The 15,346-nt window shown below is 39.2% G+C and overlaps 1 protein-coding gene across 1 annotated transcript in view; it reads left to right on the top strand.

Annotated features, from left to right (window-relative positions):
- Positions 1-664: 664 nt before the first annotated feature.
- The window catches only part of thsd7ba (thrombospondin, type I, domain containing 7Ba), a gene marked incomplete at its 5' end in the record, with an annotated part of 151,091 nt that continues 136,409 nt past the window's right edge, over positions 665-15,346 (top strand). Inside the window, one exon of the mRNA XM_079463917.1 lies at positions 665-824. Within this exon, the coding sequence (XP_079320043.1) occupies positions 665-824 (160 nt within the window). The remainder of the gene's footprint in view (positions 825-15,346) is intronic.

The following is a 15,346-nucleotide window of genomic DNA, read 5'->3' as shown; positions in this document are numbered from 1 at the left end:
CTGCTGAGCTGTTTAAATGAGTTACTTTCCCATTTTGGTTGTCAATGGGAAAGTTTATTACATGTGAGCGCCTGTAACGTGGATCCGGTCCATTGTTTTTTTTTGCCATTTGAATGGGGTGTAGATTTCTATCAATCACCCTGGGATGAAACACGCGGATGCACTGAGATGGTTCAGCGTTCGAACACTTGCTGTTCGAAAAGAACTGCGAGAAAGTGTATTGAAAATCATATGCATTAAATTTCCTGCTCATATGCTTGGAGAGCCAGCAATTCAGTACTAATCCTTCACCCCAAGGATATGAATTACAACGTCGAGAGACAGAATTAAACGTGTTGCAATAAAAAGGTGTTAATACCTTCAATAATTTCAAGGCTGGAAGACTCGAAGCTCTGCCTGTGTTTACCTTGATACTTACCACATCATTGCGTACACTTTTAATAACATGCTATTAATGGCGTTGTTTAGACGGAGCGATCCTGATCATTCTGCGTTGTGAATAGCACATGCACTTGATTTCACGTCCCTCAAAGGATCACCAGTCAAACTTCTACCAGTGATTACCGTAATGATTCCCTCGAGCTGTTTATCACGGCTGATGCATTCACCTTCTAACATTATGTCTGCTTGCTTTTGTGTTGTTTCAGGACTAAAAGTGGACAGGATGTCAATTGGCTGGACTATGATTCTTAAAGATGACTGCGGTGTAACGGGCTGGAAATGGCATGTGGGGAACTACCTGCTGCTCTCTGTGTCTCTCATTGCCATGCAAGTGCAGTCAGACCTGGAATTCCCAAAGCACAGGCACTATATGTGGAAAACAGGTAAGAGTTCTGTGTTTATCATCCTTGTGATATGGAGATACCCATCTCGCCGATAGATCTCTTTTTATGGCTCGGCTTTTATGTTTAACGTGACGTGGCGCGCATCAATTCAGGATTTTATCTTTGTCGGACCCAAGCTCCGAGCTTTGCGGTGTTTATCAGGAAGCCGTGCGATAAATAACTCGGAGTTCCCTATCAATACTTCACTCGTACTGCGTAGCAGGAGGCTATGGGGAAAAACAAAATTTTCTCCAATGACTGAAGCCTTTTCTATAGCGCAGTGAAAACTGCACGGCTATTGGTGTGTGAAAGGTAAAACTTTAAACCAATGTCAGCGAAGCTGCACGGACCAATGGCGATGGCACCCGCCAAAAGCGCTTTGGTGGACCAAGTCTGACTAACCGCCCTAGCCTCTTGGAAGGATCCCCCTTGGCTGGAGCAGGGTGTGCCCCTGGGCACCACATGCAGATGGAAGGTGGTCAGAACAGACTCTGTGCGATGGCGAGCCGGCCTTTGCCACTGGTCAAATCAGGAAAGAAGCCTGCACATCAACTGCCTGGAGATGCAGGCAGTATTGCTGGCTCTTCGCTACTTCCTGCCAGTCCTACGGGACCGCCACGTCTTAGTCCGATCGGACAGCATGACGGTGGTATCCTACATAAATCACCAGGGAGGCCTCTCCTCAAGACGCCTTTTTTCCCTGGTACTATGCCTCTTGGAATGGGCCCAGTCCAATCTGCGCTCACTGAGGGCAACTCATGTTCCAGGCAGACTGAACCAGGGAGCAGATATGTTTTCTCTGAGCAATGTCCCTTCAGATGAATGGACGCTCCACCCCAGGTCGGTTCAGCAAATCTGGGAAATCTTCGGCAAGGCAGAGGTCAACCTTTTTACCTCAGAAGACAATACTCATTGCCCAACTTATTTTTCGCAGAGTAGGGACGCCTTGGCCCACAATTGGCCCAACTTGCTTCTCTATGCTTTCCCCCTGATCGCTCTCATACAGAAGACGATCAGGAGGATCAGAGAACAGGCGCACAAGGTGTTGTTTGTAGCCCCACTGTGGCAGAACCAGCCTTGGTCTCAACTGTCTCAGCTGCTCGTAGCAGCCCCATGGTCTATTCCCCTTAGATGGGACCTCCTCTCTCAGGCAGGCAACACGATCTGGCACCCCCAGCCAGCGCTGTGGGGTCAGCACCATTGGCCTCTCGATGAGAGCCTACGGTCCTCTCCAAGGGTGTTTTGTTTGCTTCGGTGATCGCACCAGAGGGTCCCCGGTCTGGTAAAGCCCCGCCCCTTTTGGCGGGTGCCATCGCCATTGGTCCGTGCAGCTTCACTGCCATTGGTTTAAAATTTTACTTTTCACACACCAATGCAGTTGGAGGCGCTATTGAAAAAGCTTCAGTCATTGGAGAAAAAGGAGTTTTCCCCATAGCGTCCTGCTACGCAGTACTCGTTCCCTTATCTTCAGTATCACGTTAGTAACTGAGTACATTTCATCATTTATCTTTCATGTTTAATTATTACTTTGCTCTAAGGAAATCGGCTTGGAGGTGGGTAGGGATGAACAAAGTTTCATGCATTCACTAGTTGCTGAGTCAATTGAATGACTGGTCTTGAAGGGATAGTTCACCCAAAAAATTACAATTCTGTCATTGATTCACTCTCATGTTGTTAAAAACATGTGTTTGACTCTTTCCTCTGTTGTACATAAAAGAAGATATTTTAAGAAATGTCTTGGTGGTTTTGTGTTCATAGAAAAGTCAATGTCAATGGGGTGCTGTTTGGTTGTCAACATTCTTCACAATATCTTATTTTCTGTTCTGCAGAAGAAAGAAGGGCTAGTAAATGCTAAAATATTTTTCAGTAACCTGTTCTGCCAACGTTACTCCACCTTCTAACATGCGTGTCATATTTACACCTAGAGAACGCAAAGTGTGGCACTGACACGCATTTTCGAGTGAACCAGCATGTCTGTTATATGCTTCGGCGTAACTAGCATTTTTCAGGGTGTATTAAGTAAAAAGTCCACCAAAATGAAAATAAGCTTTTGACTGAGGTTTCTTAACGTTCATAACAATCACATTTCTCTTGCGTCTTTTATTAATTGTTGTTTTCATTTTGCCTCCTGTTGATGACACACATTTTTGGCAAATGACTTAATTTGTTCTTTAATGAGCATATGTCATTGACATACATTGCTCCCAGCATCACCCATACCCACATCTTATACCTTACAACTCAGGCATCACGTGTCTCTTAGCATAATGTATGCTGTGAGAATGATTATCCATCTCTCTCTGAACAGTGACAGGGCCTACTGCAGAAAGTGTAATCACATATAATGATGTATATCGTAATCTATTCCTAGTCCTCAAAGCTGGAGTAATTACCTACCGCTATGCCTAGCTCCAGATTTATGGTCCACGCTGAGGCATTGTAAAGTAAGACAGGATTTTCTACATGTTGGGCTCAGATTCCCAAACAAGAAAATCTGATTTCGAACTCTTAATCTCTCTGGTTCTGTCATAGCGGGTCAGAGTTTTCCCCGGTTGCCGTGATTGATTCCAGATAAGAACCCAGCCCTCAGCACGTGCCACTTTCTGCAGCTGTTGACGTCAAAATGTTTGAAGAATGAAATGCTAAGAGCCTCATTTGCATTCCATAAATGATTTAAAATACCCAAAGGTGATTCAATTTGAGCCTGATTGTTGTCCTAGCGTCACATCTGAGATACAGGCCTGAAGACTGACTTAAATAACTCCCGGAGTAACAAACTCTGTGCATCTCCCTCAGATCAGCAGTGTGGAAAATGAACTAATGAATTTTACTCACAGCCTCGGTTGCTCTTTCTGTTACGGCGACTGCGGTTTCAACCGTTTTATGAGGCCTCATTGACTTTGTGATCAGCGCTTTCATGTGGTTTCTGTCTGTAGGATGATGGTACCGCTCAAAAGATAAAGAGATTGATGAAGTACAGTGGAAAAGGTCTGTACGCAAAAAGAATTTAATCAGATCTTCAATAGGGCCCTGTGACGTCTTTGCAGTGTTGGACGATGGATACGGTAGCTTGAAGAAACAGTTCACCCTAGAATTACATTTTTGCCATAATTTATTCACCCTCATACTGTCATAGGGGTGCATGTCTTCCTGTCTTCTGGGGAACACATTTTAAATAATAAGAATCCAAATGCTGGCTTTGTAATGCAAGTAAATAGAGAACCAGTGACCTACTCCAAAAAGCGCATTTATCCATCATAAAAGTAATCCACACAGCTCCACGGTTACATGTCCATGGTTTTTACATGTCTCATTAGGCAAAACGATACGTGTGAGCAAACATATTAATATTTTTAGCTAATTTAGTCACGTTTGGATGTAAACAAGATTATCTCTTCTCACTCAAAATGGAATATTTGGGGCGAACTGTTCCCATCGGACAGCACATCACAAGATAAAATCCAGTACAGAAACAACTGTACAAACAGGTACAGTAGTGGCAAAAAAATTATGTCCAAGTTATTCACTGTTTATTCAAATATATTATTTAAGATCTATTAAAAATGTTGTATGCGTTTTGGGTGGTTGTGTTAACTGAAGCTCAGCTTTGAGAATTTAAGAAGGCCTGGCAAAACATTACACACAACTCAATGAGTAAAAAAGAATGGCTACAAAATCTAACTATATGAGAGGAAAAAACTATATAAAACATTTTAAAAAAGAAAAAATAATCAATTAATTCTTTATTTCATTTGAATTTTTTTTAAATATTAATTTTATATTTAACTGTCGTTTGACTTTGTGGCCAAATCTCTCTCCAATAAATACCTTTAAAGTCAATTTTGTACAGTACGTGTCATATTGTAATGGTTTAACCCTTGTACTATGCTGTAAGGACCCACATAAATATTCATTTTTTTATATTAATACAGTTTAAAAATGCATGTAAAATACTAAACAGATGTTTACTTTTTCCCAGTTACAAGCAACATCGAGAGTGGTTACATTTATAAAAGTGTTTTTACTAAAAAAGAAAAATCTACGGTCATAACAGTGAAAATACATTTTTTTTCAAAATTCATAAAAGTCTAAGGTTGAAAAAACAATAAGTTACATATTTTTTGTTTAACAGACCCGAACAGCTGAGCTCACAAATAACTTGGTCAAATATTCCCCACTACACATTGCTTTTGGCCACTGCTGTTCATGCATTTCTAATCTTACCTACTGTATAACCATTCAGATCAACATAACAGCATAATAGTAAGGATTATCATGTTGGTGAATCAATTAGTGCCTTCCAGAGAATAAGAAATGCGTGCTTTGAATTATTAAATACTTCATCATAAAGTCAACTGAGTTTCATTTACCCATGCTTGATTTATCAGGCTGTAGCTAGGACTTTAATAGATTAGAACTTTAATAGATTTAATAGATAGAATAGAGTTTATCATGTGGTTGTTAGAAGTGTTTGAAAGCCAACCTTTGGCCATTCTTTAGCTCCAAACTGCCCCGAGTCAGCAGATATGTCAAGACACTGTAAATTTTGAGCTCTTCAAAACATTTTATAGGCTTTTATCAGCTTGTATGGCTTTAAACTTGCAGTAATATGTGACCTATAATTCTTCGACACACTTAACTACATGCAGAGCTGCGTTCAATGACTGTTCCACTGTCGCACGTGAAGTCATTCTTTTAGATTTGGAGGAACTGTGTGCGACTCTTCATGTTATGGAGGGCTGATGTGTGTGCTTTGGGCTTGACCTTCATCACTGTCGTGGAAGCAGGGGGAACCCAAAGCTGTGGGTAATGGAAGGATCATTTAGCGATTAAAACAAAGCACTCTCATTACGGTATATAAGGAACAATGCCGTCTGCTTCATTTTTCACCAGCGACTACCTGAAGAGTTAGATCATGAGATTGATCACTGATCTGACTATATGCGGAATACCACAGGATATCTGAATGTCATTGCAACCTAAAATTCATAGACTTAGTTAAGCTATATTTCATATTGATGTATATCATTGCATGACTGTCATTTAAAAATGATGATTTTTCTCCAAATAATTGTGTAGTTCTGCAAGGGAACCGTGTACAGCGCCGCCGCTTCCACCACGCGCATCACGCACTGTGCGTAGGGCACCAAGTGCCGAGGGGGCACCAAAAATAGCCTGATGAATTTTAAAAATTTTAAGGCATATTTTAGCCATGTATATGTAAAAAAAAAAACGGCCGAACAATCCCATATCACCCCATCCACACCACCAGTTTGACAGAGGCCAGCTAGTGAACAGCTATGTAGTGTGTATAAATCAACAGAGACGCTTTAGCCTCCTTGTTAAAACGCTCGTCTCCCAATCGGACCGATGTCGGTTTGGAGCCCGTGTCGAGCGGGGCGAGTAACTTTAATTTCAGTGCAGCTTGCAATCTGAATTGAGATTTTACTGTTAAACATTGATATTTTTGGTTTTACTATTCTGTTTACTGAAGAAAAGTTTGCACCTTTAAGGGGGCATCATAATGGAATTATGCTTAGGGCACCAAAATGGCTAGCAGCGGCCCTGACCGTGTAGCCATCCAAATTTACATCTTAACATAAGAAAACAGGGCAGTGTTAGTGTATGGAAATTGTATGTAATATATTTGACATAATATATACAAATAAACTTTGCAGTAAAGTAAAAATAAAGTAACCCATTTGTCAGTTATGGTGACCCACACCCGAAATTTGACCTCTGCATTTAACCCCATCCAGAGAGTAGTGAACACACGCACAGCAAGTCGTGAACACATGTACACCCGGAGCAGTGGGCAGCTATCTCTGCAGCAAGTGGGAGCAATTAGTGGTAAGGTGCCTTCCTCGAGGGCACCTCAGTCGTAACCCATCGGCCCTGAGGATCAAACCGGCAAACTTCCGGACACGAGTCAGATTCTCTAACCATTAGGTCTATACAGTATATAATGCACATAGTAATATGCAAACAAGTAAGAGCTATACTTTTTGAATAATTACAACAAAAAGCACAAGCGCAATCAAAAAACTAGTCTCATTATAGCCTACCACAGTATTCAGAGCTAAGTTGTAAAATATATATATATATATATTTACTTACCTTGAGTTAAGCGCTTGCACCACGACTACGACAGGCCATGATCAATGGAGCTCCGATTTTACGATTCACCATGGCAACGGCACAAAAAAAGCATCATGGTGGCAGAAAGCGCTTGAGAGCGAAGCACACTTTCCAATCTGCATACAGTGGATTTACGAATGTGCTGAAAAGGACTTCAGTTTAAATTAATAAATAGATAAATGTACCAATAAACAAACAAATGAATCAGTAAATGAAGAAATTAATGAATGAAACAACAGAAATAAAACAGAATAATAAAAAAGTCTCATGTTCTCACTCCTTATAAACTGATCTAGTGATGAGTGTGAGATGTTATGGTGTATAGGACACTTGTAAGGCCGTAAAACTGTCGTGTAAAAGCCAGACGGAGCGTCGGTTCAAACCCTGCTCGTAGCAGACTTGGGTAGGAATGACTCCACGTCTAAACTAATCATTTATTACCTTTATCGCTGCATTTATATCTGTATTTATACATTTTTTTATTCATGCACTTTATTTATACACTTTATTCAGTCACTCACCCTCCATAGAAAACGACCATTTGTGAGAACATGTAAGGGAAAGAATATGCTCTGATGTAATACACGGTCACGATGGCTGATGTTATTGATGTAAGGATGGATGAGATATATGTTGGCATATCTAATTCACTGTAAAGAAATATGGTACAGTTTTAAAAAAATGCATAGGGAAATTACAAAATTCCACTCGGGTCCTAAATTTCTCTGTATCAAAGTACATCCTATGAATTAATGCAGCCTCTACACATACAGGGTCCTCTATAGAAGCACATTACACCGGGACATTTCAGGGTTAATATACTCAGAGCTTTCATTAAACCTCCTTTTTGAAAGGGGCCCCTGGTTGTTTGCACTGTTGATAAAGCTTATCTTGAAAAACAGAGCATTCCGGTTGGGCTGCATTTCTACATTAGTAGGAATAATCAAATAAACACACATAATACACTGCCTATTAGCATATCTGTTGTTGCCTCCTCGCGGATGTCAACTGATTTTCTTAAGGTCTGAATTTGCCCTATTAGAAAATGTCTAATCACAATCCCACATGCTTTTCTAAGACATGAGGGCTTAAATTTGTTCTATGTTTTTTTATATTCATGCGTTACTCATAACTGAGCAGGGATGAATTAGAGCCGTGCCACACATCAAAGGGTTTTATTTTTTAAAAATACATTTATTGGTTTGGTATTTAGCTATTTTAGATCTATAATATATCTGTCATTGTTTACGATGGAAGAAATAGGTTGATAATTCATTTGCAAAGACATTTAAAGGGATAGTTCGCCCAAAAATGAAATGGTGTGGCTTTTCTATCTGTGGTGGAAAATAAAAGGAGAAATGATGCACCATAGTCATTCCGAAGAACTGCTGAAGAACCACGGAAGCACCAAAATATGGTTCTATAGAGCACCATTTCAGTGTAGCTTTTTCTATTTAGTTTTAGACAGTAAACATGTCTCAATATATTTAACACACCAAAAGGTGTTAAAATTATTTTCATTTTGAACAATGTTTAACTATAGAAAACCTTAAACTTATTTTAAAATGTGTTCAAAATGTGCCATGATTATCGATTATTTATTTTCATTTCTTTTTATTATCATTATTCGTGTCTGTGTTTAGCTTTGGAAGTAAGTGACAAATTGACATTTTTAATATTTTCCTCTAACAAATACAGCACAGAATGGCATTGTGTTACTTATTACGCTTTGAGGAGTGGACTGGCATTTGAAGAAGCAGAATAACTCTATGGGTGTCTCTGTGGGCAGGTTTGTTCGGCAGCTTCTCTTAGAGCGCAGTGAGTATCAGCTCTACTGTAAATTACTGAAAGTGACACCCACAGCAATTACACCAATCCATTCTCTCGTGGAGATTTGTGGCACATTTATCCACATTATTCTCAAAGCTTGACATCATTTTCAGCAGACAGTCTTCCCTCTTGGACTGTTCAGTAGGCCTGCTTGCCTACACATTGTAGAAATGTTAAGAACAGAAACTTTCACGGAACTTTAACTGTAATAAAATAGAGGCTAATGGTTGCTATTGTTTATTGCTTTAGCATAATGTGATACCGTTTATTGAGAGTTCATTTCAAAGACATTTTGATCATGTTATCATATTGACTTTTATTTAGCCATTTGTTATTTATGGTGGTGACAGTATAGTTAATGATACAAAGCAATTGCTTGAGTAGTTTGCATATTAATTGTAGATCAAATAATGAAATAAATAGTAAGGACTGTAACATAAACACATAAACAGGCACCAAAATCCTATCCCGTGTATTCTGAACCAGTAGCGTAGCCACGAGGGGTCCTGAGGGGACTTAAGCCCCCTTTTTTACATGTATGAACCCCCTCAGATTTTTGTTTGCTTAAAATAAAAAATATGGAGTTGTTGATTTGTTAATCTGGTTAATCGACCAATCGATTATTGGTTTAATATAGCATCTTTCGTGCCAAGAGTTTAAATTGTACACTGCGAGTTTTCTTATAAATAACGAAAGGATGAGAAAGAAGATAAATGAGTAGATTGCTAAATATAACGATTACACTGCATTTGACTTCTTGTGGTGTCGAAATACTTTTCTCACCCTCGAACAGTCCTGTCATGTAAAAGGTAGCCAATGGTTTGCCTGTTAGCCGCCGAGCTACTGCGGTGTTTAATTCTGGTCCTCACGACTCACCTCTGCATATTTTGTAATGCGTCTCTCATCTCTACAGAGGTTTGTTAAATTCGCCTGTAAAAGCCCTGCGAAGTGGACATAAAGGGCATGGAAGTGCACGAAACATGACTCGAACGTTACGCAAATCTCATGATTGTGGTTAAATAACCCTTCAAACATACATAGTAAATTTTGTCCGTGAGTAAAAACGCTGCAGGCAGTCGTGTAGCTCAAATTCGTAGGCCTATTCTGAATTTAACTCCAGAAGCAAACTTCAGCCGATTTAGTAGAGAGCAGTGAACACTGTGTAGGGATCATGTCAATTGGAACAGAATTCATTCATGGAGCGCTCTTCTAACGAGCTGGTGATTTAAAGGTGTCAGGAAATCTATTTTAACCTGAGCTTTCGTTACATAAAAGCTCATCGTATTCAAATGAACATCCTGTAAGTGTCAGAACCGAAGACGTCATTGTTACTGAAATTAGAACTTTACTTGACACGAGGCGAACGCCAGGTCTTGGAATGTACGTATCTATAGGTTAAACACCGCCATCCACAAAATAATTCTTCTCTAGCCCCGCCCACTGTTTCCCGAGTGACTTTAGCCATCTACATAGTACACGCTCCAGCATTTGTGATGATTGACAAACTGGTAACCATATCTACATATTTCCGTCTAAAGATTCGTTTTGTATGTCATTTTAAACTAAACCGCTGATACACGCTGTGTTGTGTTTATGCTGGGAAGGCTGCATCACACAGCTCTCTTTTGCAGTGTTGCCATGTTCGTTTTTAATAAGCGATTTTATGCTTGTTATTTGCTCTTAGATCAAAAAGCCTCGGCACTTGGGTCTTTATAAATAGATTGTTTAGTCTTATAAAATATACAAACAATTTGCAATTTTAGGTTTGTGTTTTCTTCTTTGTCTTTATTTGCTTATTTTTGCTGTGAAGATCTGGCAACCCTGTCACTTTAGGTAAGGACTCTCGGGAGCTGTTAACAACGTTATGCAAAAGAACTTCTTTCACTCTTATTTTTATTTAGAGTGACCAAGCAACAAACATGCAACATTACACACCGCCTGGTTGTGGAAGAAAACAGTCGCTTCCTTCGGATTCTGATATTAGGAACGCGCTGTTGAAGTTTAATTTTAAATATGTGGGTGTAACATTGAGCATTTCTATGCTTCATTTCACTTCCTTTGGTTTCCTTTGCAAACAAGGCACATGTCGCAGGGACTTAGATTTAAAAGAGATGCTGTGCCGTCAAGAATCCGACCAGAATCTTGTGTGAGTACAAATATATGTAGGCCTATGATGCGTCACTCTTTCTTTGTTAGAGATCGTTTTAATATGTCCTGATTTTGTGTAACCTTCGTGTCTAACCAAGTTTACAGAGGGTCCAACTAAGCACATAGCTTGTCAAACAAACATACAAACAAAAAAAGCAGTGGGCGTTTACTTCCAAGTCTTCAATGTGACATGCTCATAAAAAACAAGCGTTTCTTGAGCCGGCCTCAAAACCAGGGTAGAAAATAGCCTATTACTTATTGACTTTGATGTTTTATATTGAAAAAATCATCAGACAATAGACATTAGACAACAGTTTAACTTACAAATATAAGGCCAGTTCAGGACACCTTTAAATCAGGTATGTCAAGTTCAGTTTATACTCGTGTGTTGGACATATGCGGTAGCCTCATTTATGACCACTCTGCGTCAGTGTCCATGCACGTGTTGCTTGTGTAACCAAGACAAGAGCCGAAGAAGAAGCAGCTCGTTTGAGAAGCATTAGCAGTGATAGCGGCAAGTAAAGAATCACTTTTGTTGCAGCTTGAGATGTTAAACACAGATTTATATACAGAAGAATAATTCACTTATATATTACTAGAATAATTCATTCAGAAATGCGTTTGAGTAAACATAATGCTATCCCAGAGTTTGTTTTACCCCAAGGGAGGGGTTCAAACAGACCAATCACAGCACTTAAAGTCCACATTGAGTTGACGGCGTAGGTCCCACGCATGATTATAAACTGAGCTTTAAACGAGAGCGACGCAAAATATGCAGAGCGGAGGGTCGCGAGGACCAGATTAAGAACCGCTAGGCTATGTTTATGTTTGCCAAAACAGTGAAATACAGGTGTATTATTTTAGTAATAGATGGAAACCTATACATATACATAATAACCCCCAAATTTACATATATGCCCCCTCAACAATATAATTCTGGCTACGCCACTGTTCAGGTTTGGCAGTGTAGTTTGTTTAAACCGGAGCAATTTAATGAGGTTTAATGAGATAAACAGGTATGTGTTTGCCTTTATTACGCTGATGAATCACCCTAGGATCCTCTGGAGATCTGAACAGTAGCGTTTCCAGACAGTGCGCATTCAGATTAAATGTGGGAACTTGAGGTTGAGAGCATGAGAAAAGAGGCAATGATTCCCTGGAATGAGAAATCAATGAGGTTTTCATTAAGGAGGCAGAGTTCATCTCGGGCCTTTCGTCATGTATCATTCAGCGGTCAATGGCTGCTGCCGATCATGAAGATAAGAAGTGAGAATGAATAGAGAGTTGACAGCGTCACTGTATAATCACAGCACTCAACAGTAACAGACTGGTAATGAACATCGTCTAACAAATGGAAATGAGTTAACATATTTATATTCAAACAGTATAAAGCAAAGTTACGTTTCCATTTTCCATGGTTGTGCATTAGGAGCCAGATCATATTTATCATATGAAACTAACCAAGAATGTCCTCAGTTTTATAAATAATATTGTAAACTGAATAGCATTACATAATTAGTAAGCCAATTACCTGAAACAAAACACATACACACAGACAAAATAAAAACAGATAATGGCCGACAGGACACATGCATGCTGTATTAATTCGTTCCCCAACATATTTTAAAAGTTGTCTGTGTGTGCCAGACTTTTTGAAGCTTTGATGGCTCAGAGTTAGTTTTGTTTTAAGTTTTATTGTCGTTTTATTAAAGGGTACTTGTCACGTGTAGCCCATATAGAAGCGACAAGTGGGTATCTGTCATGATTCCGCTATCATGTCATGTTTATTCTTGGTCTTGCAGCGGAGTCATGGCATAGCCTTAGGTTTTGTGTGAGAAAGACATGGCTTTGTTTTGATTCTGACCTGCCATGTGCTTTCTCGTGTCTCGTCAGTGTTTCCCGCCCTTTTGTCTCGTTAGCCTTCCCATTAGTGTTTCATTACCTTCACCTGCCCCTTAGTAATTATCCTGTGTTTGTTCCCCTATTTAATGCCCTCTTGTCTATTGTCTTGTGCTCGTTCGTTGTACTGGTATGCGTTACTGTTTCTTGCTTAATGCTATGCTATGTCTTTAGGTCTGTTAGTCTAGGTGTTTTGTAGGTGTAATTCTTGTCAAGTGTTTAGTCTTTAGTTAGTTCAGTTTATTGTGTACCCTGTTTTGTCACCCCCTCGTGGGTTTTTGTTTTGTTCCGGTTTTCTGTATATATTAAAGTCCTTGTATAGTCCCCTTCATCTCCTTTTTGCTGCCTGCACTTGGGTTCTCTGTCACGGTTCCTGACAGGTATCGTTTCATGAGTCCAAAGGCAGAACATCCAGTGGTGTAAAGTATTGGAGTAAATGTAATTAGTTACTGTACTTGAGTATCTTTTTGGCTAGTTGTACTGAACATTATTTTATTTTTCCATTTTACTAAAGTGAGCTTTTTGACAGATATTGGTGTCCTTATGAGATCTTGAGCTTAAGACTTGAGTGTTTTTAATAGACGTTGCAATTTTGGGTGTTCAGTTTGATGCAATTGTTCTCCTCGCAAATTTCACATTTCTTGTTTTTCACTGACATGTCTCTTGGCTGGTTGGGACCTTAAAGACTGTTTAGTGTTTGAAAGTGTTACAAGTTTGAAACTTGTAAAGTGTTTGAGAACTTAATTCAATTTCTGTATATTTCCTACTTGTTAGAAATGATATAGCTCTCAACTATACTGTACTTCGATGTTCAATTGCTATAATTAAGGTTAAAACAAAGTAAATAATCAATTTAATGGAGATTAATAATAGGTATTTACATGAATGCATTTGGCAGACACTCCAGTTTGTACATTTTGAATTGATCTATTGAAAGAAATGCAATATAATATATAGCTATGCCTTCAGATTTGTTTTAAGAGCTTACACAATGAAGTGTTATGTTTTAATTACCTTAGAACGAGCTTTTTCTATCTACGTACACCGCAGGTCCCCTTGCATGTAATTCGCCATGTTTTGCCATGTAGTGTTTCGACAGGGAGGGGGAGAGTGCAATTCGCCACCTTGCCGCAAGATTTCACTGACTGGACCTTTAACTACATATGGCCCCAATAATATTTTCTTCTTCATGAACATTCATTATGTAATACACCTCCCATTGTATATTTGTGAAAACGCACAAAGCTGAAAACTTAACTTAATAGTGAATTAGTGTTGTGTTTTAAATGTCGGAAATTACATCAATGGCAAGGAAAGAGTTAATATAAGCATATTTTTCTATTCATTTCTAAGTTTGTGTCAGAACACACTAGAGTTTAATTGGATGCATGCAATTTCACATAATCACTCTGGAATTATGAGACACAATGACTAATGAGTCAATAATACAAACAGGTGAACTAAAACAAACCAATGAAAAAGAGGGAAACCATGCCATGAATTCTGCAATTTTAACCCCAGACATAACTCCTAGACACTTTCTTATCAACACGAGTTAGAGTACAGTTCACAAATCGCATTAGCAGCAGTCACTTCTACTGCTATACGGTCATCTGTATGTCTTGCTTATCAAAGCGACCTTGAAACAGTCTGCAGTCGGAGTCTTCAAAGCTCTTCTAGCATTGATCACGCGATCGCAAGATGTAGCCAGCACAGCGCTATCTTCATGAGCATGAGAGCTGATTGAGGTTGTCTTAAAAGCTTTGCATTCAGTCTCTTCAGTCCCATCAGTCAGGAGTTTTCCAAGCCGTTTTCATTCCCAACAGGGCGCTCTATGCCAAGATACAGATTTCAGAAATCCTTGTGCCTCTGAGGTTCTGTTAGGCTCTGAAGGTTATTTCATCAACAGCATGCTAAGTGTTAAGGTTCCTTAGGTGTTTTTTAACATTTTGGTTGAATAGCCTTTTAGTAAAACAAACATACACACCTACTGAAAACATCTTAATTAACTTGTTTTACTCAAGTTTCATTGCGTAAATGAGAATGTTGACAATGTTTGTCAAAATACTGCCCAGTAAAATGTGGACACATGTAGTTGTTGAAGTAACTACTGCACATATTCACTTTTTACAGCATTTTGGCACACATTGTCAAACCGCTCATTTAGGCCATAAGGCTCGATTCAGAAACAATGACCGTGATTTATGTGCAAGCACACTCCCAAATGAATTCAAACCAGCCTGTTTTGTTTTTCTGCACTTTATGTCAGCACAAGCCACACACACACATTTCCCACAACCTTTATATTTGTTAGCTTCCACAAAATTCTCTAGAGATAAGGATTTCAGCTTCCGATTATTAAGTCTTCACTAATATTTTAGTCAGATTTTCAGTGTGAAAGTGTGTCTATATGGGATTCATATTACCATATGTCACCTATGATAAATCACCACATGTCAGCTGTGATAAAATATCACAGTGTTGGTATATTCATAAACAGGGAAACA

The sequence above is a fragment of the Barbatula barbatula genome (assembly GCF_947034865.1).
Source record: "Barbatula barbatula genome assembly, chromosome: 9".
Classification (NCBI taxonomy): domain Eukaryota; kingdom Metazoa; phylum Chordata; class Actinopteri; order Cypriniformes; family Nemacheilidae; genus Barbatula; species Barbatula barbatula.
Note: the sequence above shows the minus strand (reverse complement) of the source record. Positions and strands in the feature narration are given on the sequence as shown.